Source organism: Amblyraja radiata, chromosome 8, assembly GCF_010909765.2.
Source record: "Amblyraja radiata isolate CabotCenter1 chromosome 8, sAmbRad1.1.pri, whole genome shotgun sequence".
Classification (NCBI taxonomy): domain Eukaryota; kingdom Metazoa; phylum Chordata; class Chondrichthyes; order Rajiformes; family Rajidae; genus Amblyraja; species Amblyraja radiata.
In genome coordinates this window covers 35,379,092-35,405,972 of record NC_045963.1, presented here as the reverse complement: position 1 = coordinate 35,405,972, position 26,881 = coordinate 35,379,092, and the positions used below count along the sequence as shown (strand labels likewise).

The window sequence follows — 26,881 nt, the reverse complement described above, 5'->3', positions numbered from 1 at the left end:
ACAACATATGGTTTATCATGTTTGTCAGGTGTTAATAGTTTCTTAACTATCCCACAGGTACAGGCACAACAAGCACAGTTTGGTACATAAATGGTGCAAGGTCAACTGGCAAAGTACACTGATTTGTAAAAAAATATGTAGTTCTATTGAGAAACCACTACTGCTCTCTGAACAAAGGTCCGAAGCCAAAATGTCGCCTATTTCCTCCACAGATACTGCCTGAACTGCTGAGTTACTTCTAAAAACATTGTTTAGTGCATAACAGTTGAAAATTTGAAACTGCGAAGACTTACCTACTGTGCTTGACACATCGAGATGATGACAAAGGATAAAGATGATATCAAGAAAAGTTGCTCTGGTAAGGAAACAGGGATTCTGCCTGCAAAACAAAATATCAATGTCAATCAGCTGTGAAAATTAATTATATGTAAACTTTGATCCTCTTTTCTCTCAGTAGAAAGGGTGGCTGTGAAAGACACCCACTGTCAAACAAGAGAACAAATTTAATTTGTAAATGCCATAAGAAAATGTTTGTTTGGAGGGTGGGAATCAGGACGAGGTGAGGAATACTACAGGGAACAAAAGCAACTGTGGGACACTAGATTCCATTTTGAAGTTTGCTAAATGAAAATGTAATTAAATCAGATCAAAAGATTAAACGGTCCAGCAACTCAACTTAAAAAAGATTATTTTATTACCATTTCCAGGATTGAGTATCGCACTGTCTACATCAGACATAATCAGATCAATGATCCTGGCCAATCAATGCTGAAAATACGCTCTGCGTTTTGTTTCCTTGTCAAGATTTGCAGAACAGTTGAACTGTAAGTGGGTCCTGGCATGAATGCAACAGCACCAACAAGGCAACAAGAAACAATACTTTTTGTTCCATGATCAGCAAAAGATTTACAGTTGAAACAGTCCAGCATGCATTTAAAACACATGGCTGTTATGATTTAGTCAGGCTATGTGGATTTATCACATTTTTTAACAAAATATATGTATCATTTGCCAAATTCTTTACACCAGCAGCTGAGCCACACAGATCTGGAACTGTTGATACACAATGATCAAAAATAATGAAAAGATTCAGGATATTCACTAATAGTGACAAGCATGCAGAAGAGGCAAGTACCAACGTTAAAATTCTCCCTAAATCTCAACTCTCAGAAATAGCCACAATGTCCTAAGAGAAAGGAGTGCAGGCAGTTCCAAAGATGGACACAAAATGCTGGAATAACTCAGCGGGTCAGGCTGCATCTCTGGAGAGAGCAACATTTGATGAACTCATAAGCCACATTTTAGATTTGCTGTAATAGTGCTGATCTTTATTTGAATCATCACAATTAAAAGAGCCAACCATTAAATGCACATTTGTCAACATATTTGTGATCTAGGACTATCAGCTACAACAGTGGGTCTGTCTTTCAATGCAAAGCAGTGGGTCATGTAATTCTCAACAGCATGAGTGGTGAATTGACACAGGTACTCAATGGCACCAATTATTCCCATAAACAATCTGAATGCTCGCCTTCCAGACCAAATGAACTTGTACAAGAATGGAATCCAACAAGGACTGTGTGGCCCAACTCTCTTGAACTGAAACAGTTATCCACACCTGCAATGTGGATAATTCATTATCCGATGGAAACCCGGTTCATTTTTCACATGGATTGAAGTGGTGTTTCTTCAATCTAATCTGGAACCGAGTTTCCATTGGATAAGGCACAGCTTAGTTTGAACCACTAACGCGTTTTACTCCTTTAAATCTTGCAGAGAGCAAGATTTCTGAACTACTTTTTCTTAATTTGGTTTAGTTTAGTTTAGAGATACACTGTGGAAACGGGCCCTTCGTCCCACCGAGTCCGTGTCGTCCAGCGATCCCCACACATAACACTATCCTACACACACTCGGGTCAATTTACACTTATACCAAGCCAATTAACCTGCAAACATGTATGTCTTTGAAACGTGGGAGAAAACGGAGCACCCGGAGAAATCCCACGCAGGTCACGGGGAGAACGTACAAACTCCACACAGACAGCACTCGTAGTCGGGATCAAACCCAAACCGGAGTTTGTATGTTTTTCGTGACCACGTGAATTTTCGCCGAGATCTTCGGTTTCCTCCCACACTCCAAAGACGTACAGGTATGTAAGTTAATTGGCTTGGTGAATGTGCGAATTGTCCCTAGTAGTAGGATAGTGTTAATGTGCGCGGATCGCTAGTAGGTGCGGACTCGTTGGGCCGAAGGGCCTGTTTCTGCGCTGTAATTCGAAACTAAACTAAAAAAAGTGTGATTGCTGCAACAAGGTAGATAGGAAGATTGAGAATTCATCCCAAGCATATGAGAACAGTAGAGCGCAGGAACAGGCCTTTCGGACTCTGTGCCGAACATGATGCCAGGACCAACTCTTATCTGTCTGCACATAAATCATTTCCCTCCCTTCCCTGCACACACTCTGTACATGGTTATCCAAGTCTCTTAAAAGCCACTATCATATCTGTCTCCGTAATCCCTCTGCAGCGCTTCCAGGCACCCGTCACCCTCTGTATTAAGTCAAGTCACATTTATTTATATAGCACATTTAAAAAACAACTCTCGTTGGCCAAAGTGCTTTACATTTGTTATAAGAATAGCACAACAAAACAAGCTACATACATATATACATGTAGCCCTCACTCAGAGGACGTCAGGAAAGGCTTGGGAGTATAGATAAGTCTTTAGTCTTGACTTAAAAGAGTCGATGGAGGGGGGAGTTCTGATGGGAATGGGGATGCTGTTCCACAGTCTAGGGGCTGCAACCACAAAGGCGCGGTCGCCCCTGAGCTTATGCCTAGACCGCGGGATATTCAGCAACCCCAAGTCGGCCGATCTGAGGGGCCTGGAGGTGGTGTGGTGGGTAAGCAGACTTTTTATGTAGGTGGGGGCAAGCCCATTGAGGGCTTTGTAGACATGGAGGAGGATCTTGAAGTTTATACGGAACCGCACAGGGAGCCAGTGGAAAGAGGCCAGGATCGGGGTGATGTGGTCCCTTTTTCGGGTGCCCGTCAGGAGTCTCGCTACGGCGTTTTGGACCAGTTGCAGGTGGGACAGGGAAGATTGGCTGATGCCAGTGTAAAGGGAGTTGCAGTAATCTAGGCGGGAGGAGATGAATGTGTGGATGATCTTTTCCAGGTCATCAAACCGGAGGAATTGTTTTATTTTAGCTATCGTCCGAAGCTGGAAGAAGCTAGCTTTTACCACGGCATTGACTTCTTTGTCAAATTTCAATGCTCAGTCAAATATCACGCCAAGGTTTTTGACGTTAGGTTTGAGTAGTGGGGTAAGGTTTCCAAGGCTGCCTGCTATCATTTTGATTGAGTCCGAGGGGCCGAGAAGGATGACCTCAGACTTACTCTCGTTTAGTTGGAGGAAGTTCTGGGCCATCCAACACTTTATATCCTCGAGGCAGTGGGTAATGTTAAACAGATTTGATTGTTTTTTGGGCTTCAGGGGGAGATAGAGTTGGGTATCGTCTGCATAGCAATGGAAGGTAATGCCGTGCCTTTCAATGACTTGGCCTAAAGGGAGCATATACAGGGAGAAGAGAATGGGGCCAAGGATGGAACCTTGTGGAACCCCACAGCAGAGATTAGCTGGGGAGGAGAATGAGTTGCCTATGTTAGTCGAGAAACTCCTACCTTTGAGGTAGGAGATGTACCAGCTCAGGGCAGTGCCGTCAATACCAACCCCGTACCGGAGACGGTCAATTAGGATGGTGTGGTCGACAGTATCAAATGCTGCGCTGAGGTCAAGAAGGAGCAGGATTGCACAGTCGCCGGAGTCAACGGTGAGCAGTAGGTCATTATGTACCTTCAACAAGGCAGACTCTATGCTATGGTGAGCCCTGAATACTTACTCCACACCATCCACTCCACACCATTACAATACTTACTCCACACACTGATAGACTGGGCTGCATCCACAACTCTGCAATTTCTCGCAGTCTTGGGGTTTCTATGGATGCTTTCTATGGTGCATCTGTATTTCTCAATGGCATTACTCAACGAACTGTGCAGCATCCGTTTCAAGATGGAAAAATCTCATCCTACAGGGCATAGCTTTCAGGTGAGAAGGACAAAGTTCAAAGGAGAAGTGCTCGGCAAATGTTTTACACAGAGAATAGTGGGTGCCTGGAACGTGCTGCCAGGGGTGGTGGTGGAGGCAGATACAATAGTGGCATTTCAGAGACTTTTGGATAGGTACATGGATATGCAGGGATGGGGGATATGGATTATGTGCAGGCAGATGAGTTTGTCTTGCCATCAATGTTGGCATGGGCGTTGTGGGCCAAAAGACCTGTTCCTGTGCTATACTGCTCTCTGTTCTATATTCATTGCTACCATCAGGGAAGAACCTTCTTGTATTGTGTAGGAAGGAACTGCAGATGCTGGTTTACACCGAAGTTAGACACAATATGCTGGAGTAACTCAGCAGGACAGGCAGCATCAAGATACTCCAGCATTTTGTGTCAACCTTCTTGTATAGTTTTCTTCTGCCTCTCAGAACATTCTGTGGCCTCTATAACACTTCCATTTTCAAAAAAAATCAGCTTCCCTTTTGGTATTTATGGCCTAAAAAGAAATTGTTCCATTGTAGGAGCGTTAAAATATCACTGTGTGCTTCCCCACTCTGCTACTTACTGCAATAACAGACCACTATTTTTAATTGCAATCCTAGTACAATAGCACAAAAATGCTTTCACAGGACAACCTTTCCTAATAAGGAAGCTACACTCATGCTCAGATCAGCCTTGCTCAGACACCTGCACTCAGCCAACAGCTACGTGCAAGGTTCCTTCCCTTAAAGGGATTGTTGGCAAGAAGCCACTGCACACTGTTGCAAGCTGTGTGATTGAGGGGATGAAAGAACGGGAGAGGAACCAGGGGTCGTGTTGCGGGTTCACTGGCTGACAGATGAACTGCATGAGAAAGGTCAGGGGTATACAAGAGAATGAAGATGCTGGAACCTTGAGCAGAACTCAAACCGCTGGAGGGATGAAGATAGAAGGAACTACACATGCTGGAATTTTGCATAGAACACAAGGGTGGTGGAATAACTCAGCGGGCCAAGCAGCATCTGTGGAGGACGTGTGCAGGCGATATTTCGGGTTGGGACCCTTTCTGTAGGAAGGAACTGTAGATGCTGGTTTAAACCCAACAATGACACAAAAAGCTGGAGTAACTCAGCGGGATAGGCAACATCTCTGGAGAGAAGGAATGGGTGACGTTTTGGGTCGAGAAGGGAGGTCTCGACCCAAAACATCGTCCATTCCTTCTCTCAAGAGATGATGCCTGTCCCGTGAATTACTCCAGCTTTTTGTGTCTATCGCCACACTTTGACTGCTTTCTCCCCCTTACTTCATCAGTCTGAAGAAGGGTCCCAACTAACCAACAACCCCCCCCCGCCCCCTCCCACTCCGTGGACTTTTATACCTCTTCTTCCCTGTGCCCACCTAGATGTGCATCCATTTCTCGCACAATCCCAATCACCATTCTACCTATATCCCTTCCCCTGGCTTCAAGCCTCTTCTCTCCTCATCTTATCTCGCAGCTTTTTGTCCTTTCACCTCTGGCCTTTGTCCAACCATCTGCCAACTCATATCCACCTATTACTTGCCTGGGTTTGTCCTGCACCAACCCTCTTCCCCCCCACCCACCCCCCAACTGCAATCAGTCTGAAGAAGGGTCCAGACCTGAAACGTCACCTATCCATGTTCTGCAGACATGCTGCCTGACTCATTGAGTTAATCCAGCACTCTCTGTCTTTATTTGATTGGTGGATGGGTCTAATTCTCTGCTCCTTTTAAAGGGCCTGTCCCACTAGGCGATTTTTTTCGGCGACTGTCACAGTCGTAGCAGGTCGCTGAAAAAGCGGAGACTGGACCTCACCTCCCCCCCACGACAATGTCCACGACAAGCTACGACAACCTACCGCCTAGTCGACGTCAAGCTACCGACAACCCGCGACCCATTAGGAAGTCCACCTACAACAACCTACGACCACACAGGCGGCAACCTACGACAACCAAAGTCAACCTACGTCCACCCGTGACAAGCTATGACAAGCAGAGACCCTGTCGGCGACAACTGAAGACAATTCAGTCGCCAGTACCTGTTGCCGGTTGACGCAGGTAGTCGCCAATGGAATTCAGCACCCGGCGACAACCAATGTCACCTGCCTACAAGCTGCGTCATCCTGGCGACAACCTACGACGGGAGAAGACAAGCTATGTCAAGCCCACAGTCGCCAAAAAGTTTTGAACATTTCAAAATCCAGCAACTTGAGGAGACTACTCACAACCATACAGGTGTTACCCCACGAGTCGCGTGTAGTCGCCGAAAAAATTGCCTAAGCGGGACAGGGACTTAATGCACTTTTGCTGTGATAACAGATCTTTCGTCCAGACAGTGGCACAGGGATGATCCAGACAAGAGCACGAATGTTAAATGCAAGACGAGGAATGAGGTCTACTTACTGTCTTCTGTGGAAATACATCATATGGCCAAGTAGGACTTTAAGTAGGTTAACAAAACTGAGATTACTTGGAAACTTCTGTGTCTGGAATCATAAATGGTGCACTCAAAAAAACAATAATCACAACCTTAGGACCAAACATAGGGGATCTGCTGGACAATATCCCGGATTGACCGCCCAACTGCAGCATTGGTATTATTCCCCCTCTCATCAGGTCAGAAAAAGTGCAAACATTTAGGATGTTGGCTGTAGAACGAGACACTAATGCTCATCCAAATACGATAGGATAATATACATATATGATCAATGGAAACATACTTTCAATGGAAGTTGATAACAAGTAAAAATGAATGGTGTGGCTGAGATTCAATACATTTTTTGCTGAAATGATTGAGAGTATTGTTTGGTTCAGAGAAACAGCACAGAAACAGACACACATTGACCCACCAGGTCCGCGCCGAACAGCAATCCCCGTACATTAGCACTACCCTATACACTAGGGACAATTTACAATCTTTACCTAAGCCGATTAACCTACAAACCTGTATGTCTTTGGAGTGTGGAGGGAAACCGGAGCACCCAGGGAAAACCCATGCAGTCACGGGGAGAACGTACAAACTCTGTATAGAGAGGCAGCAACTCTATAGCTGCGCCTCCGTGCCACCCCTTGTGTTTAATAAATAGGCGCCACTGAGAATTAAATCCAAGAAGCAACAATTGAGGTTCTGGTGAGGCCACCTCTGAAACATCTTCATTTTTGGACATTGCTATCAAAAGAAAATTAAGGACAGAATAACGTGTACATTCCCCATCAAGATAGCAGACATTGCAGAGTATAATTATGAGACTTCAGGACATACTTTGCTCAAATAAATGAGCAGAATCAGGTCCTCTGGTCAGTGATGAGATACATTAATTTAAAATATTGATCTGTAATGAGTTTGGAATGTTTGGTCACAGAGACCAATGTACCTTTGAAGGAATATTGGGATCAACAATCCAAGTGGATCTTTGCAAGGATCTAGGAGAGAAGGAGCATTCATTTTGATTCACCCTATTAAAGAGTCCAACAAATATTCAATGCAAATGAAATCATTTCCTGTACTTTAAAACTATGCATGTCCAAGACAATGAATCCTGAGACAACTGATTCAAAATAGAAAAACTAGGAAGAAAGTCTGAAGAAGGGTCCCAACCCGAAATGTCACCTATCCATGTTCTCCAGGGAAGCTTCCTGACTCGCTGAGTTACTCCAGCACTTTGTGTCTTTGGTATAAACCAACATCTGCATTTCCTTGTTCTTAAATAAGAACTGGAAATTGCCTGGGATTGCATAAATATTTTGGAATTTTATTCAACCAGCCTCATAATCATGTAATTTGAAAGGCAGAATATTAATTCGGGAGATTAAACAGAAAAATTAAAAAAAGTTTAAAAAAAATAATAATCTATTGCTAATCACACGAAAATGTCTTTGCTCATTTTGTTCTTCTTTTATAACAATATTTTCCCTTTCTATTTATAGTCATGAAAAAACAGCTCCGACATCCAGCATGAATATATCCAGGAACCATGTTATATGACAGTTGCCTATAATCTAAATAGTACAAACACTGAACTGTGGAAAGGGTAGGCCAATTAAATTTTATAGGTAACAAAATACATGTTGCAGCTTTGGACTGTGATCCGCTGTTCAGGGCCAAAGATAGTTTTCTCACTTATCCCGTGGAAGTGTGACAACGTTTTTAACCTCACCAATTTTCCTTTTGCAGTATGGTCTTGCACTGTGAAGCTTTTCAACTAAATTATTTTGAATAGATTTATAAACAAAGTCCAGCTTGTCCCAACTGTATGTGTATAAATCTCAAGCTCTCACAGAATTGGAAAGACACTGGGCTTATTTTCTGATAACATACAAAAGGCCAGCACAGAACAGTTGTATGAATTATATCCCTAGGCAAAATAGGCTTTGATAACATGTATTCATGCTACCAAAAATAATACACAAAGGAGCCAAAGGCTACAAGTGATACTAGACAGATGTTTCCTTCAGTTTTCCAGCAAATTACTTGCTCTGAGTTGAAGTTAAACCCAGCACAGTTGTTAAAATGGCACCAGAGTCGCACTTTGAACTTTCTGGCACACAGGACTTCACTAAACATATTTTAACTTTCATTCAGAATGAAAACGGGCTTTGATCTATAACTGGAAACTTAAAAGGCTTAGCTTGACATTTTTTTAATATAAAGTGCCTTATTAGAATTTATTGTATAACATATCCACAATCCTTGGAATTGGATACAAAATACTGCTGCCACTTTGCAATAAAGCAGGATCCAGGTTATAAGCATTAAGTTACACTTTAAAAAAAAAGGCTCCATTTGACAGATCTAAAAATATTCCATTCTGCGTTGAGAAAAACTTGAAATTTAGAAAAGGTTGGATATGAGCGTTTTATGAATTTCTCATTTCAGTTTTCCACAAAAATATTAGATAATCTAAATGCCTAAATTAAAATAAAATAAAAGACAGTTTTAACAACATTTTAAATGTATGTCCATTGAATGAAATAGGCCATCCAGCCTATCGAGCTCACTGTTGTCATTGAGCACATGTAACTTTACTGCTGAGGAACCAGCAAAATCCCACACTATTTGCTCCAAAAGGTAGTAAAATAAAACTTTAGGCTATCAATTTATCATTATTTAAAATAAGTATTTTGTCTTGTGTTCAGGAAAGTGCACGTCAATGTGCTGGTGTGATTACATTCTCCTTTCAACCAACGTCTTAATTAATTCAGCTGCTTTTAAAATCCTACATTTGAAGAGTTTAACATATGCTCTATGACTTATAATGGCTTTAGTTTGTTAATGTGCTGGTAATGCAGGTCACTATGTTACTGTGCACCAAATGGTTTGCAATGTAGTAGTCACTATGACATCCACAGATCTCTCACTAGATATGATGTAGAGGTGCCTGGTGAACAAGATAGACACAAAATGCTGGAGTAACTCAGCGGGTTAGATAGCATCTCCGGAGAAAAGGAATAGGTGACATTTCAGGTCGAGACCCTTCTTCAGACCTCAGAGGTAGAGCAGTGAGAGAGGGTGTTGCAGAAATCCCCTCGGAGAGAGGAGGAGAACTTCTTCAAAATGGGCATACCTTGAGCAGATTTTTCAATACAGCAGACAAAATATGTAGGAACGAACTGCAGATGGTAATTTACACCGAAGATAGGCACAGAATGCTGGAGTAACTCAGCGGGTCAGGCAGCATATCTGTGGTAAACATCGCCTGGTAAACAAACTTCTCAGCCCCTTTCTTTATTTTTCACGATCAGACAGCATTCACAAAGTAACAAAGAGCAGCTGAAGGAACTGGAATCTACTTGGCATTGATACGTCATCATCATCGGCGGTCACTCGAAACGAGTATAACTGTACTCTCATGGAGGACGCCTATGCGTGACTTTGTTTAACGTGGGGAGACTGGTGCACAGACAGCCACCACACGGTCCTTGACAGATCTGTGTCAGAATCCAGTGGCATGGAATCCAAGACGACCGGGGACCCTTTTCTGTTGCAGCCTTCCCAGCCGTTGTGACGCTCCACTAAAGTCAGCCATCATCCTCCACCTGTTCCACCGTTTTGGTTGGATTGCTCTTTGTCAGAGACCTCCCCCTCGCCCTTACGGCCATGGGTGACCCAACCAGGAGCATAGCTCCAAGTGGCAACGCTTTCAGGATCTTAGGACCACACAAGCTTCTCCACTACGACAAGGTGACAATCCACGGAGAAGGGCAGTCCTCTTTCTACAGTTTGGCTTTCTTCCCAAACAATTGTTCATGCGCTTTTGATTGCAACATTGGCCTAATTTAGTTCAACAATGAAACTGACAAGTTGCTAAAGAAGGTACACAAAATTGCTGGGGAAACTCAGCGGGTGCAGCAGCATCTATGGAGCGAAGGAAATAGGCGACGTTTCGGGCCGAAACCCTTCTTCAGACTGATGGGGGGTGGGGGGGGGGAGAAGGAAGGAAAATGGGAGGAGGAGGAGGAGCCCGAGGGCGGGCGGATGGGAGGGTGGGAGGAGACAGCTAGAGGGTTAAGGAAGGGGAGGAGACAGCAAGGGCTAGCAAAATTGGGAGAATTCAATGTTAATGCCATCCGGACGCAAGGTCCCCAGACGGAATATGAGGTGCTGTTCCTCCAATTTCCGCTGTTGCTCACTCTGGCAATGGAGGAGACCCAGGACAGAGAGGTCGGATTGGGAATGGGAGGGGGAGTTGAAGTGCTGAGCCACCGGGAGTTCAGGTAGGTTATTGCGGACTGAGCGGAGGTGTTCGGCGAAACGATCGCCCAACCTACGCTTAGTCTCCCCGATGTAAATCAGCTGACATCTAGAGCAGCGGATGCAGTAGATGAGGTTGGAGGAGATACAGGTGAACCTTTGTCGCACCTGGAACGACTGCTTGGGTTCTTGAATGGAGTCGAGGGGGGAGGTGAAGGGACAGGTGTTGCATTTCTTGCGGTTGCAACGGAAAGTGCCCGGGGAGGGGGTGGTGCGGGAGGGAAGGGAAGAATTGACGAGGGAGTTGCGGAGGGAGCGGTCTTTGCGGAAGGCAGACATGGGGGGAGATGGGAAGATGTGGCGAGTGGTGGGGTCACGTTGGAGGTGGCGGAAATGGCAGAGGATTATGTGTTGTATTTGCCGGCTGGTGGGGTGAAAGGTGAGGACCAGAGGAACTCTGCCCTTGTTGCGAGTGCGGGGATGGGGAGAGAGAGCAGTGTTATGGGGTATGGATGAGACCCTGGTGTGAGCCTCATCTATGGTGGCGGAGGGGAATCCCCGTTCCCTGAAGAGAACCCGCTGAGTTTCCCCAGCAATTTTGTGTACCTTCGATATTCCAGCATCTGCAGTTCCTTTTTGAACAAGTTGCTAAAGAACATTGTTACTAAAGATACAACGATGTTGAAGACCAAGATTTTGTTTGAAAGAGGAACACCCCAAGCGGTTTTATCATTGATTGCTTTTATTACTCCTGCATTCATCACTGACAGAAATCATGCTTTGATGTTAAACAAATGACATGCTTGGTTTGGAGATACAGCATGAAAACAGGCCCTTCGCCCCCCCCCCCCCACCCCCCCCCCACCACCCTCCTTGTTGATCATTGATCACCAGTTCACACTAGTTCCATGTTTTCCCACTTTTTTATCAGCTTCATACACACTAAGTACAAATTGCAGAGGCCAATTAATCGACAAACTAATTGTTTAGTACATCTACAGTTTAAATTGACATGCATCCTAGTCATCTTGTTACCTCAAGCTATGGTGCAAGCTGATCTTTTTCCAAAGCTTTATGGATTTTCTAATGGCATCCCTGGTACCCGTATGTATAAAGTTAGATAATCTGATTATATTCTGTGTAATCTATTCCAATTTATCTAAAACGCCTTTTCTTTGGTTATATAATTGGAAGCTTCTTAAGTTTCGACAGGTGTCTTCTAATTCCGAGCGAACTGTTAAAATTACTGCAACTTTTATTCAGTGCAAACCATTATTAGTTGCCTGCAGTTTCAGGTACTTAAGTCATAGATATTTTGTTATCAGTCTGCACTTGAATGATATGGAGTTCACAGCCCGAAAGGGTGTTGGAAGTAAATTCATTTGACATTTAGATTAGTTTGGTTTATTATTGTCGTCAGTACCGAGGTACAGTGACAAGCTTATGTTTGCATACTATCCAGTCAAAGAAAAGACTGTGTAAATACAATCAAGCCGTCCACAGCAAAGATCTTAGAGCAGAGCAAGATAGGCCACTCCTGCGAAATACAATGGGCTGACGTGTAGTACGCTACGGAGGGGAACCTGGGCATTTTTCCCCGCCCATTTTAGTAACCGGAGCCTACCTGACCCGACCCGACTCGCAGTGTAATCAATGTTGCGGGGCAACAGTTTGTGTGTGTGATATAGGGTTAGATTCATAATTCTGTCAGTTCATACTTCTTGTCAAGAATAAAATTTGACTCTGGTAATTGACTTTTTTAATGTTTTTTAAATCATTTCTTTTTAAATGGCTCACAAGCAGTGTTTGAGTTGATTTTGTAGTAACCGGAACCGACCCGACTCGCAGGGTAATTGACATTGCGGGGGAAGTTTTTGTGCGTGATATAGGGTTAGATTCATAATTCTGTTAGTTCATAATTCTGTTCATTCTTGTTAAAGAATAAAATGTTTATAAACACACATACATGAATGTGATATAAATGTATATAATCATATAACACACACAATTATATTTTTTCTGATCCAATGATGAACTTTATTTCAGACTAGACAAGGGACATTAAATAAGAAACATTGTAAACCTCCCCGCAACTTCACACACACTAGGCCTTATCCCACCCCTCAACTCTTCCCCCCCCCCCCCCCCGGCCCTCCCTCGCCTGCCCCCACACTACAATGTCTCCCCCCCTCCTATGCCCCTCTCCCCGCTGCCCCGGGCCGCGCACTCCCTCTCCCCGGGCCACACACCCTTCTCCCCGCTGTCCCGGGCCGCGCACCCCCTGTCCCCGCTGCCCCAGGCCGCACACTCCCTCTCCCCGGGCCACACACCCTTCTCCCCGCTGTCCCGGGCCGCGCACACCCTCTCCCCGCTGCCCCGGGCCCCACACTCCCTCTCCCCGCTGCGGAAACAAAGATCCGATCTTTGGCCGGAAGCAAGATGGCGGAACAAGATGGCGGAGCAAGATGGCGGGGACTAGTCGCTAAAATGGGTCCTATAATCAGCCATGAATCCACCCATGAGCGTACTACACATTTACGTGAGAGTAACCCATCTTGCTCTGCTCTAAGATCTTTGGTCCACAGTGCACAGATAAAGGATGAAGGGTACAACATCATGAGAGGAATAGATCAGGAAGCCGCACACAGTCTCTTGCCCAGTGTAGAGGATTTGTGAACCAGAGAACATAGGTTTAAGGTGAGGGGAAAAGAATTAATAGGAACTTGAGGGGTAACCTTTACACACAAAGGGTGGTGGGTCTATAGAACAAGCTGCCGGAGGTAGTTGAGGCAAGTACTATGGCAATGTTTCAGAAACATTTGGACTGGTACATAGATTGGGCAGATTTAGAGGGATAAGGGCCAATCGCAGGCAAGTGGGACCAGTGCAGGTGGGACATGTTGGTCAGTGTGGGCAAGTTCGGCTGAAGAGCCTGTTTCCAAATTGTATGACTATGACCAACATTTAGTGAATGTAAGAAATGCTACTGTTGAAATAAATATTTAAACGAGTGGAGCGATTGTAATGGGATAAGCACACAAAGACTCATCCAGCTCGAGCGCCATCTTAGGCCATTTTCCAAAGCAGCTGGGTAGGAACTTGGTGAAAAACATTTGTTTGAGCAATAATTAGAAAGCTGGGGAGTGAGACAGACTAGATCATTCTGTGTGGGCTTAATGTACCTACACAGTCTCTTAGCATTTCACGGTGTCAAATTTTGTTTAATAATTGTTGTGAAAAGCCGTGGGGTGTTTATTGTATTGAAACGCCACATGAATCCAAGTTGTTTTCTCAATGAAATTAAAGTGAAATTCAAGATCCCTAAAAATGACTTCAAGAATTGTAACTACATCAACAGCGACAGAACACATGGTTACTTTGAGTTAATGGTGAAATAATATCCAGGTGGTTTTGCCAAGGATTTTACAAGACTCAGATCTAAAGAAACTGTTTTCCATTTTGGGTGTGAACTGCGACAACTAACATAAAACCCATGAAAGGGAAAAGCAATGGTACATTAAATCTGCCAACACTTAGATAGATGGAGAAGAATTTGTAAAAATACATAAGCAAACAGCATTAAATTTTAACCAAGAATCTAAATATACCTCTGACTTATTAAAAAAAAACTCGAACTATTCCTTATTTAGTACTGACTTAGATTGAAATTCAGGCTTACCTTGTTGCCAACCATATTTTGGCTCGAGTGCAGCCAATGATGTCATGCAACTCTTGGTGAAGGCATGAATTGGTCCTTTGTTTAGAGTCATAGCAGGATCGCAGTAAATGAAGCGCCTTCATAAATGAAAGAATATCAACGGGTTATTGGCACAGTGACAACCTGCGGTTAATTTAACGCAGGCAGCAGACAAATATGTAACGATGCTTGAGCAATAACTTAAAGTTAATTTAAAGGACAAACAAAAGAGTGAGAGACTTCCAACTAGAAGTAATTACAATGTTTAATGAATTGTGCAGATATCCAATGCCCTCAATGCTGCAGGCTACGCTTAAAGCATTTTAATTCCAAAAAGCGATATCCTTAGGACATTGAGAGTTAACTCATGCATCTGACGTTTCTGTTTTCAGACTGGTATTCAAATGACACAGGTTTTCATAACTGTTGGAGATGCAAAACAAAACCAGCTATGCAAACATAATCTATATTGGGAACTTTCACTTTCCCTTCAGCTAAAGCCAACTTTGAATGTTTCCCCAGTGCCTGCTAAGGAGAATCCTGTGGGGCATCTATACGTTAAAAAAAAATCGAATTCATTAACAGCTATCAGACATTTTGCTTTGAATTCATATATTAGATCAATAGTCCAAGGCAAAAATGTAATAGATGTCAGCAGGATTTGGCATACTCAGTATAATCTACAGTATTGGCAAGGTGAAACTTATAGCATCAGCTAAATAGATCTTGACCATGTGGTAGCTAAGTAGCCTTTGTTTTAGGTACTCTTCCCCTTGATCGTAAACTAGAGTTATGATGCTGAAAAAAATAATCCTAACTCCCCACTCTGCAACAGAGCCCCCACGCAGGTGATCTGAAATCTGAAAAAAAAAGAACTAAACTGTGTGCAATATAGCGATATAATGTATTATGCTCATATACCTTTGAAAGAAAAATCACAACATTCATTGTAGGGGAGGGATAGGGTTTCATTTAAAAAATCACAATTTTCATTGTGGGGGTGGGATAGGGGGGAGGTGAGGAGTGGGAGAGCAGGGGGATAGAGGGAGAGGAGGGGGTAGGGAGGGAGAGGGAGGGGAAAGTGGAGGAGGTGAGGAGGGAGAGTGGGGAAGGTAGGGAATGGGGGATAGAGGGAGGAGGGCAGTGGGGGAGGTGAGGAGGGAGAGTGGGGAAGGTAGGGAATGGGGGATAGAGGGAGGAGGGCAGTGGGGGAGGTGAGGAGGGAGAGTGGAGGGGTGGGATAGGGGGAGGTGAGGAGTGGGGGAGCAGGGGGATAGGGGGAGAGGAGGGCGTAGGGAGGGGAGAGGGGAAAGAAGAGGGAGGGTGAAGAGGAGGGGGAGGAGGTGCTGGCGGATGAGGTGGAATGGAGGAGGGTAGGAAGAGGGATGGCAAGGGCAGTTGTATGGAGGGTTGCCGTGACTCGTGCCACAACGGGGACCTCTAGCGTCACAACGGGAACCCCTCAGCCGCGCCTGCGCAGTTGGGGGCTATGGGTCAGTCCAATCCAATCCAATCCAACTTTATTTGTTAAGCACTTTAAAACAACCAATGTTGACCAAAGTGCTGTACAGAAGAATAAACAAGACATCATAAACAGACAACAGTCAGTGGTGGAATATTGCCTTGGGAAGCGGGCCCAACGGGTCCGCACCTGGTCTAGTACCGTATTAAAACTCAAGAAGAGATAGTTTAAATAAATCTCTATAGAAATAAACATAAATAGAACAAACTTGTAACTACATTTGAGATTTAAAAAATGTTTTCAAATTACATCTGGAATTACAGAAAAATAACATGTATTTGACACAATGCAAGTAACAACTCTCAAAGAGCAAAACGAAGGATTGTTCAAACATGTATCCTTCTTACAGCACGATGTGACTGGTAGTATCTGTAGCCCAGTTTTGTTCAGATTTTCCGATACTAATCTACCAAGTGCTGGCACAAGCAAGTTACATAATACAAACCAGAGATGGATAAATGGCTAAAGTATGCAATTACTATTATAAGAACCTTAAGGAAAAAAATGTTTTTATTTATGTGGTGTTTTAGAGTTATAGAGTTATACAGCATGGAAACAGGCCCTTTGGTTCAATCGGCCTTGTTGACCAAGATGCCCCATTAAGCTCGTCCCATTTGCCTGCATTTAGTCCATATCCCTCTAAACCTTTTCAATGCATTTACCTGTCCAAGTGTTTTTTAAGTGTTTTATTGTATCTGCTTCAACTATCTCCTCGGCAGCTGATTCCATATATATCCACCATCCTCTGAGTAAAAATGTTGCCCTTCAGATTCCTATTAAATCTCATCTCAATTCTCACCCTCTCATCTTGAACCTAGGTCCACAAAAATGCTGGAGAAACTCAGCGGGTGCAGCAACATCTATGGAGCGAAGGAAATAGGCAACGTTTCGGGCCGAAACACTTCTTCAGACTCCTTTCGATTTTCCAGCATCTGCAGTTCCTTCTTAAAAACATTGAACCTAGGTCCTCTGGTATTTGATTCTATCTTGGGTATATGACTGTGCATTTACTATACCAATTTGGTCTGTAAGATTGCCTCTTAGCCTCCTGCGCTCCAAGGAATTACCGTAAGTCCAATTTGTTTTGTTTTATTGCATTAAACAACTGTCAAAATAGTCTTCATACCAATTAATTACTTTGAGGGCCAATGATGCATATAAGCAAATTAAGTGGCCACATGTCACAAAATAAATTCCTATTAAATGGTAATTAATAATCTGTAATCTGCCCACCGTGGTATTGTTGGAAGGGGAAATATTTGTAAAAAATGAGAAAATCACAAACTTTTCAGTTGCTGCCACCATTCTCTCACATCGGCCTGTGCTCACCTCCGAACCAGTCCTAGATCTCCACTCTCTGTTGTAAGATTCTAGTACACAGAGTCTAGGACTCCTTTATTTTGAGGGAGAACGTGCAAACTCCACACAGACAGCACCCGAGGTCAGGATTGAACCATGGTCACCGGTGCTGTGAGGCAGCGACTCTACCAGTTGCGCCACTGTGCCGCTCAAAAGCTTCCTTGACAATGTCATGGACAGATGTTGTTTAGCAGTCAAAAGCTAAAAGGATAAAAAGAAAATTGGAGATGTCCTGTTTTTTATTAATCATAACCATTATTTGAAAAACACTTAGAGAATTTTTATTTTTTTTTGCTGATGGGTGAGTGAAGTATTAGGTTCTGCACTCAGTTAAACTAGACTAATGGACCAGTGAGCCCTATAAGCCATTTAGCATCCCGTACATATAATTTTATGCAGCATGGCCATTCAGCCAGAGAACAGTTTAGTTTGTTTCTTCCTTCTGTAATTTGAAACCGCTTAATTGTTTTGTTTCTCAAGATGATGTCCTTAGTCGTGTTAAATCTCAAAACTAATGCATGTTTTGTTTAACCCTGCGAACATTCGGTGGTCTAAACCTAACCACAATGTCTATAATTACATCAGGCGTGAGAGAGCTAACTTTCTATGAGGTTGCAAAAAGTGGAATTAGCATTAATGATCCTGTTGTTCTCCTTGCCTTTTATCTTTATATGTGCATGATACAACATAAAAGATGTTTATGTCTGTGCATATTATATTTCAGCTTCTATACAATAGTCATTGGAAATAATTACATCTAAAGGGTTGGCCAAAGGTAGAAGAGATGAAGTAGACGTGCGAGCTTCAACTTGTCAAGAGCAGCAGTCAACTGAAAAAAAACTACTTATCTTTCTGTGCCTATTCTCTCCCTATCACGTAGGTTCCAAGTTAGTAGGTCACAACCTGAGAAAGCTCACCCAGGATTACAGTGAAGTAACGGCTTGATTAATTACACATGAAAAAGCATTGGACACATTGTGGGGAGGAGGATGGCAAATTAAATTGTCAAGATAAAACTACAATAGAAAAAGAAGATACAAAGTGCTGAAGCAACTCAGTGGGGCCAGGCAGCACCTCTGGAGGACAGGGAGAGGCACATTTTGGCTTGGGATCTTCCTAGACTTCATTCAGTAAAAGGGTCATGACCTGAAACGTTTAGTTTGAACATCCTTCGGCAAGTCTATGAGTCGATTTATGGTTAATGAATCAATTAGCTAAACTTCACATGAAAAACTAACAAATATGGCCAATGAACGAGTGACATCTGACAATCAGCAGCAGAATAGTGGAGACTTTGATAGGTTGGTGAATCTGTGGAATTAATTGCCACAGACAGGTGTGGAGGCCAAATCATTGGATATTTTTAAGGTGATTGATAGGTTCTTGATTAGGTGGGGCGTCAGAAATTATGGGAAGAAAGCAGAAGAATGGAGTTGAGAGAGAATAATATGTGTAGGAAAGAACTGCAGATGCTGGTTTAAATCGAAGATAGGCACAAAATGCTGGAGTAAGTCAGTAGGACAAGCAGCATCTCTGGAGAGAAGGAATAGGTGACGGTTTGGGTCGAGACCCTTCTTCAGACTGAAGACATTCCTTCTCTCCAGAGATGCTGCCTGTCCTACTGACTTACTCCAGCATTTTGTGTCTATCTTTGAGAGGGAATAATAGATTGAACAGCGGAGTGGACTAGATGGGCTGAATGACCTAATGTCAAATAGAATTAGAGGCCCAAGGTCCATAGTACTTTACTCAAGAGGCCTTACATTCAGAAAGGCCACTGTGGAGAGGGAAATAAGGCTTGGGACGGAAGGATCCGGGACCAGAAGAGGGTGGATGGGCCAAGAGTTGAGTAGCCACACTCACTGGGATACGCAATGTTAGTGGATATGATGAGATTCATCCTTGAAAAAACAAATAGAACAAGTGCAAGGCATTTCCTTTATGGTCTTTCACATTGTCTGCTTCCTGGAGACCACTGTGACAGAGAATTTTAATATATTATTTAATTGCAGAGTTTTCAAAAATAAATAGATGTACAAATTCATGAGATCGAGCAAAAGCAGTCGTCTGCCCAGAATAGAGGAAATGGAGAACCAGAGGACATAGGTTTAAAGTGAGGGGGAGAAGATTTAATACAAACCTGAGGGATAACCTTTTTACACAAAGGATGGTGGGCGTATGGAATAAGCTGCCAGAGGAGGTAGTTGTGGCAGGTACTATCGCAACTTTTAAGAAACATTTAGACAGGTACATGTATAGGATAGGTTTAGAGGGATATGGGCCAAACGCAGGCAGGTGGGACTAGTGTAGTTGTGGCATGTTGATTGCCGCGGCTAAGTTGGGCCGAAGGGCCTGTTTCCATGCTGTATGACTCTATGACTCTAAATGTGGCACATGGATATTGCAAAGCCCAGATTTTCTACTGATTGGGTTTCTTGTTGGATCCACCTCTGAACAATCAAACCTACAATTGCTGTCATGCATGCAAGCAGAACAAGTGTTTAATCAATCTTCAAAATGTAACTACAGTTTCGCTTCTGATAATAAGCCAAGAGGTCCCTGGTTCAAGCCCCATTTCTTATGCATTTCAGGCAAAAGAACATAAATTGCACTGAGTACATAGCACATTAGATCCAATGAAACATTAAATACACACTGAGTCTGTCCTTTTGATGGGTAGGAATGATTCTGTGCTAATTACCAAATGGCCAGAGAGCTCTTTGGATAGATATTCTCCACAACGGATAACATTATAGGCAAACTATCTGGGCATTTAGGTTGTGCTACATGTGTAATCTGTGCAAGGGGCAGCACAGTGGCTCAGTGGTAGAGTTGCTTCCTTACAGCGTCAGAGACCTGGGTTCGATTCTGACTACGGGTGCTATCTGTATGGTGTTTGTGCGTTCTCCCTGTGACTGTGTTCCAGCTTCCTCCCAGACTCCAAAGACGTCCAGGTTTGTAGGTTAATTGGCTTTGGTAAAGATTGCAAATTGTCCGCAGTATGTAGGATAATGCCAGTGTACGGGGTGATCGCTGGTCGGCGCGGACTCAGTGGGCCGCAAGACCTGTTTCCACACTGTTTCCCTAATGACTAAAGATAATTTACCTATAATTAAACAGGCTGCATTTCAAAAAGCACTGCATTAGGCTAGGCTTGTGGGACTGGTTGGAAATTATGAAAAGTGCTACAGAAATGTTTCTTTGGTTCTCGTATATGAAATGAGGCATTGAACATCGATACGACAGATGTGGAGTTCCACTCTGCTTCTTTTTCCAGAAACACAGCTGGCTGAGGAAAAATTTCAAAGTCAGGTTTACTCTACCTGACATCACATAAAATAAATCCCAAAAAACTCCTTATATTTTGACAGTCTGCATAGCAAAACATTGGCAATTGCCTGTTGTCCGTGGAACTAATATCCCAGGATAAACCCATCCCATCCTGAGAGGATCGCATTAAGCGAATAAACGGTGGTTTATGAGGTTTCTGTTGGCACACCGTCAGTTCACACAGAATTGTAAGGTAGTCTTTGTTAATTTGCTCAAACAATCTCATTTTCCAGGATCACATCACTGCTGGGAAAAAAAAACCCTCACTGATCCTTTCACAATATCAGATTACACCGGTTTAAATAAAATTAACAAAATCTAACGTTGCAGGGATTTGAAAATGAAAGGTAAAAGGAACACCTAAGTCAGGAATTATAGTTAGGTTTTTCTTTAAATGGAAGGCCTTGGAGAAAGTGTAAGTTCTCTCACATCACTCGCCTGGAACCAATTCATTGACATTTGACAGCAGGAATCTGAAGTTTGAGTTCACACAAGTCAAACCATTGAACCACACCTGCACTGGTAAATAATGCAGTCATAAGACACTTTGTTTTTTTGGATGGAACATAATGGGATCCTTGTCAGAGAACAGTTCTTCTTGGCTACCATTTCACCATCAAGGTGAACGATTTTCAAAGTTGTCTGTTGCTTTCATGCAAACCTTACGCCAACAGGCACTTATAAACTTGAGTACCTGTGATACAAAACTTCACCACCCTGTTTGCAAAAGTTAATGTTGAGTCCACATGTTCTGAATGGTCAACTGGAACTGCAGGTGCTGGTTTACAAAAAACACATAGTGCTGGGGTAACTTAGCAGGTCAGGCAACATTTGTGGAGAACATGAATAGGCGATTTTTCTTGTTGGGGTGCAGCACCTCATATTCTTGCATTCCAATGGTATGAACATTAAATTCTCCAATTTACCAATTTTAGATAAACAACCTCCCCTCCCCCCCCCCTCCCCCAACCTTTGTTTCCAACTGTCTTCCCTGTGCCCCTCCTAGATGCACCCCTATTTCTCCCTTACTCCTTACCTCTGTCCCATCACCCGTTCCCTCTCCCCTGACCCTCAGTCTGAAGCGGGGTCTCGACCCGAAGCGGCACCGACTCATTTTCTACGGTGATGCTGCCTGACCTGCTGAATTACTCCAGCTTTTTGAGTCTTTCTTTGGTGTAAACCAGCGCCTGCAGTTCCTTCCTACACCTACAGAGAGAGTTAGATTTAGCTCTTAGGGCTCAAGGGATATGGGGAAAAAGCAGGAACAGGGAACTGATTTTAGATGATCAGTCATGATCATATTGAATGGTGGTGCTGGCTCGAAGGGCCGAAGGGCCTCCTCCTGCACCTATTTTTCTATGTTTCTATATTCCTACCTCTGGTTTCACATTTCACGCCTCTTCTATACCTTATCTCACACTGTTTGTCTTTTCACTTCTGGCCTTTGTCCAACCATCTGCCAATCAAACCCCTCCCAAACTTGCATCGACTAGTTCTTGCCAGGGTATTGACACATTAGTCAAAGAGCATGGAAACAGGCCCTGAAGCCCAACGTGTCCTTGCCGACTGAGATGCCCCACCTAAGCTAGTCCCATTTGCCTGCACTTGGCCCCTCTCCCAAGTGTTAGGAATATTCCACTCATGGCTCCTCTGCTGGGGACTACACAATGACAGGGCAGGCAAGGACTCTTGACTTCCAAAGTCACGTCAGGACAAAGTCACTTCAAATAACTCTGTCACTGACAATTTGCAGATGTCTGCAACGCGTATCCTAAATAACATCTCCTCAGTATTTCAGCAGCACTCCCACAGATCTCTTTAATCATGTAACATGCTGGAGCTATCGGCCCCTGCCTGCCCATTCTCATCTGAGGCTAGGGAGCAGAAACAAAACTCTTATTCAAATAAAGTTACCCAGTAGGATTAGTTCATGTTGCTATTGGATTTTAATGTCATGTTTCCAGCTGAGGCTTTAGTGAGTTCTCTGTTAAAAATACACCAATTGCTTCCCACATGCATTCCAATGACTCAGCTTTGCAATAACTGATATTTTATTTGGACTCTGTTCACGAACGTAGAGCGACTCCAGGGTTCCTGGAATTAGTACTGACAGGCCGATGTAAATCTCAGCATATATAACTGCCAATGCTTTACTGAGTGCACACTGTATATGATCGACTCCAAGCACCTTGACAGATGGGTTACAGCTGAAATGCATTTAGCAACACACTGCACTGTGGGTAGTGCTGCCTTTCTGGGTTCTGTTGATTTAAATTGCGATTTGAATTCATTTATTTTTCTAAGAGTTTCATTTCACTGGAATTACTAGGTTGCCTGTGCAGGGAGGCAATTTTCAAAGACTGTTGAAACATCTTCCTGCGGCTCCCCCTTTTTAGAAATGGACTCCTTGTTTACCCAAAAGCCACAAATTAACTATAGTTTAAATTACAGTATGTGGCGGGGTTAGACATAAATGTGAGCTAGTGGTCTAAATAATATGTACCAATCATTTTAATCGTCTGAGATGCGTACTTAAGTAAAAAGATGTTTCTTTTTACATTCTTGTCAATGTGATGATTTTCACTCTGTGTTGCACTTTTAAATATATTTATGCCCACTTTGTGAATTGTATACATGATCACAGGAACAGGCACAATCTGCTGTGATGTCAGAACGTATTCAAAGGTCAGGGAAGAACAGTCTAAGGGTTGTTCTAATTTTGCACACAGGAATGTGAATATTTATAGTGTGTTTATAATTAAAGCAAATACCGAGCTGTGAGCACATTAATACATCTATTTATTATTTTGAACCAAGATTTGGAATAAATTAACAGTTCCCAAATGTTTAGAAGTTGATGGTACCACAAATAATTTAACAGGAGTTCTGGTCAACTCTTCCAGCTCAGACCTGGGAGCTGGAGTGCACAAAATGTTGCATAATTATGCTGTTAGAATCTCTTAAATACTATGATTCAAGAAGAAAGTTAGGTAAAAGCTTTTTATGAGAGTAAAGATAGAAGGAAAATACAGCTGTAATTTCCTAACTCACTCCATAGATTTTCTGAAAGCTTCATAACATATTGATTGAGGTTCAAACCTCTAAATATGTTTTCACCCCCTCATTTATAAACATTAAAAAAAAATATATATATTAGTCAATCACTTGAAATGTAGTTCGCATATGCACTGTCACATAAATTACACTGTTACGTCTGAGATAAAGTGGTGTTTTCTTCCAAGAGACTTTTGAAGGTCATTTTGGTGCTAATTGCCAATTGGCAAAACATGTTTAGCTATATGATTAGTTAATCCTCACCTTTCTGAGCAAACATGAGTCTACCACTGGCAGCATGGGAATATTTGCTTCATGGTATAACTATTATATGTGTTAGATTTGTTTTGTATATTTTTAACAACCATCACTTCACGGAGGCAACTAATTGAAACATAGAAACATAGAAAATAGGTGCAGGAGGAGGCCATTTGGCCCTTCGAGCCAGCACCGCCATTCAATATGATCATGGCTGATCATCCCCAATCAGTACCCCGTTCCTGCCTTCTCCCCATATCCCCTGACTCCGCTATTTTTAAGAGCCCTATCTAGCTCTCTCTTGAAAGCATCCAGAGAACCTGCCTCCCTCTGAGGCAGAGAATTCCACAGACTCACCACTCTCTGTGAGAAAAAGTGTTTCCTCGTCTCCGTTCTAAATGGCTTACTCCTTATTCTTAAACTGGTTCTGGTCTCCCCCAACATCGGGAACATGTTTCCTGCCTCTAGCGTGTCCAAGCCCTTAACAATCTTAGATATTTCAAGTGATTGTGATCATGGCTGATCGTCCCCAATCAATAACCCGTGCCTGCCTTCTCCCCATATCCCTTGATTCCACTAGCACCGAGAGCTCTATCTAACTCTCTCTTAAATCCATCCAGTGATTTGGCCTCCACTGCCCTCTGTGGCCACAAATTCACAACTCTCTGGGTGAAAACGTTTTTTCTCACCTCAGCCTTAAATGGCCTCCCCTTTATTCTAAGACTGTGGCCCCTGGTTCTGGACTTGCCCAACATTGGGACCATTTTCCCTGCATCTAGCTTGTCCAGTCCTTTTATAATTGTATATGTTACTCTAAGAAACCCACTCATCCTTCTAAATTCCAGTGAATACAAGCCTAGTCTTTTCAATCTTTCCTCATATGACAGTCCCGCCATCCCAGGGATCAATCTCGTGAACCTACGCTGCAGTGCCTCAATCACAAAGATGTCCTTCCTCAAATTAGGAGACCAAAACTGTACACAATACTCCAGATGTGGTCTTACCAGAGCCCTATACAACTGCAGAAGAATCTCTTTACTCCTATACTGAAATCCTCTTGTTATGAAAGCCAACATTCCATTAGCTTTCTTCACTGCCTGTTGTACCTGTAAGCCAACTTTCAGTGACTGGTGTACAAGGACACCCAGGTCTCGCTGTACCTCCCCCTTACCTAACTTAGCCCCATTGAGATAATAATCTGCCCCCTTGTTTTTGTCGCCAAAGTGGATAACCTCACATTTATCTATATTATACTGCATCTGCCACGCACCTGCCCACTCACTTAACCTGTCCAGGTCACCCTGCAACCTCCTAACATCCTCTTCACAGTTCACACTGCCACCCAGCTTTGTGTCATCCGCAAACTTGCTAGTGTTGCTCCTAGTTCCCTCTTCCAAATCATTAATGTATATGGTAAACAGTTGCGGCCCCAACACCGATCCTTGCGGCACTCCACTCGTCACTGCCTGCCATTCTGGAAAGGACCCGTTCACTCCTACTCTTTGCTTCCTGTCTGCCAACCAATTTTCTATCCATGTCAACACCCTACCCCCAATACCATGTGGTCTCATTTTAGTCACCAGTCTCCCGTGCGGGACCTTATCAAAGGCTTTCTGAAAGTCTAGATACATTACATCCACTGGCTCCCCTTCATCTATTTTACTTGTCACATCCTCAAAAATTCCAGAAGATTAGTCAAGCATGATTTCACTTTCATAAATCCGTTGACTTGGACTAATCCTTTTACTGCTATCCAAATGCCCCATTATTACCTCTTTAATAATTGATTCCAGCATCTTTCCCACTTGAGCAAATTAATTCACTGCTATTTAATGACGTTAAATGTTTGTGTGTTGATTTTTTTTTTAAAGACTGAGACAATTTGTGAATAAAGGAGTTACCAATTGTTTAGATACATAATACATCTGCTAATTGAATGGGTAAGTTCCAGTCCAATTGAGCTAAGTCCAAAATAGGTTTACAACTATTGGTTTGGCCATACATCTGCATGAAGATAGGTGGAGGGGCAGGTGGTGTAGAGAAAGCAGGGAGTCTGCAGAAGGACTTGGACAGGTTGGGAGAGTGGGCTGTGAAGTGGCAGAAGTGGAGAGGATGTTTCCACTAGTGGGAGTGTCTAGGACCAGAGGACTCACTCTCAGAATAAAAGGTTGTACACCTTGGAAAGGAGATGAGGAGGAATTTTGTTAGTCAGAGGGTGGTGAATCTGTGGAATTCAATGCCACAGATGGCTGTGGAGGATAAGTCAATGGATATTTTTAAGGCGGAAATTGACAGATTCTTGATTAGTAAGGGTGTCAGGGGAATCCACGGAAAGCAACTAGCCCAGATGGAGTCCCTGGCCGTGTCCTTAAGACTGCATGGACCAACAAGCGGGAATGTTCATGGACATCTTTAATCTCTCACTACTACATTCTGAAGGACCCACCTGCTTCAAGAAGACTACTATCATCTTTGACCTTGCCAAAGAAAAGCAAGCTCTCAGTCATTAAAGACTACCGTCCAGTGGCCTTAACATTCAACATCATGAGGTGCTTTGAGAGGTTGGTTATGGCACATATTAATGCCAGCCTATCAACCAGCCTTGATTCACTGCAGTTTGCCTACTGCCACAACATGCCATCTCCCTGGGCCTACACTCATCCCTGAACCACCCGGGTCCGGAGGAGACGCTGTCCTGAACGGCTGCCTGTCCTGCAGCTGTCCGTTTTTTCCCCTTCTTTTTTATTATTTTTAGTTCGTTAAGTGTACAGTCAGGGGGTCTAAATCTTTTATGTGTGGGGGGTGGTGGGGGGGAAGGGGGAAACTGCTTTTCTAAGTCCCTACCTGGTCGG

General features: G+C 43.3%; 1 protein-coding gene across 2 annotated transcripts in view; it reads right to left on the bottom strand.

Moving 5' to 3' along the window:
- Nucleotides 1-26,881, bottom strand: part of thada (THADA armadillo repeat containing) — a 350,054-nt gene that overhangs the window by 98,729 nt on the left and 224,444 nt on the right. For both annotated transcript variants that reach the window (XM_033025547.1, XM_033025548.1), the window contains 2 exons: nt 14,489-14,604; nt 294-379 (listed from right to left, as the gene is read on the bottom strand). In XM_033025547.1, coding sequence (XP_032881438.1) covers nt 294-379; nt 14,489-14,604 — 202 coding nt within the window. The remainder of the gene's footprint in view (nt 1-293; nt 380-14,488; nt 14,605-26,881) is intronic.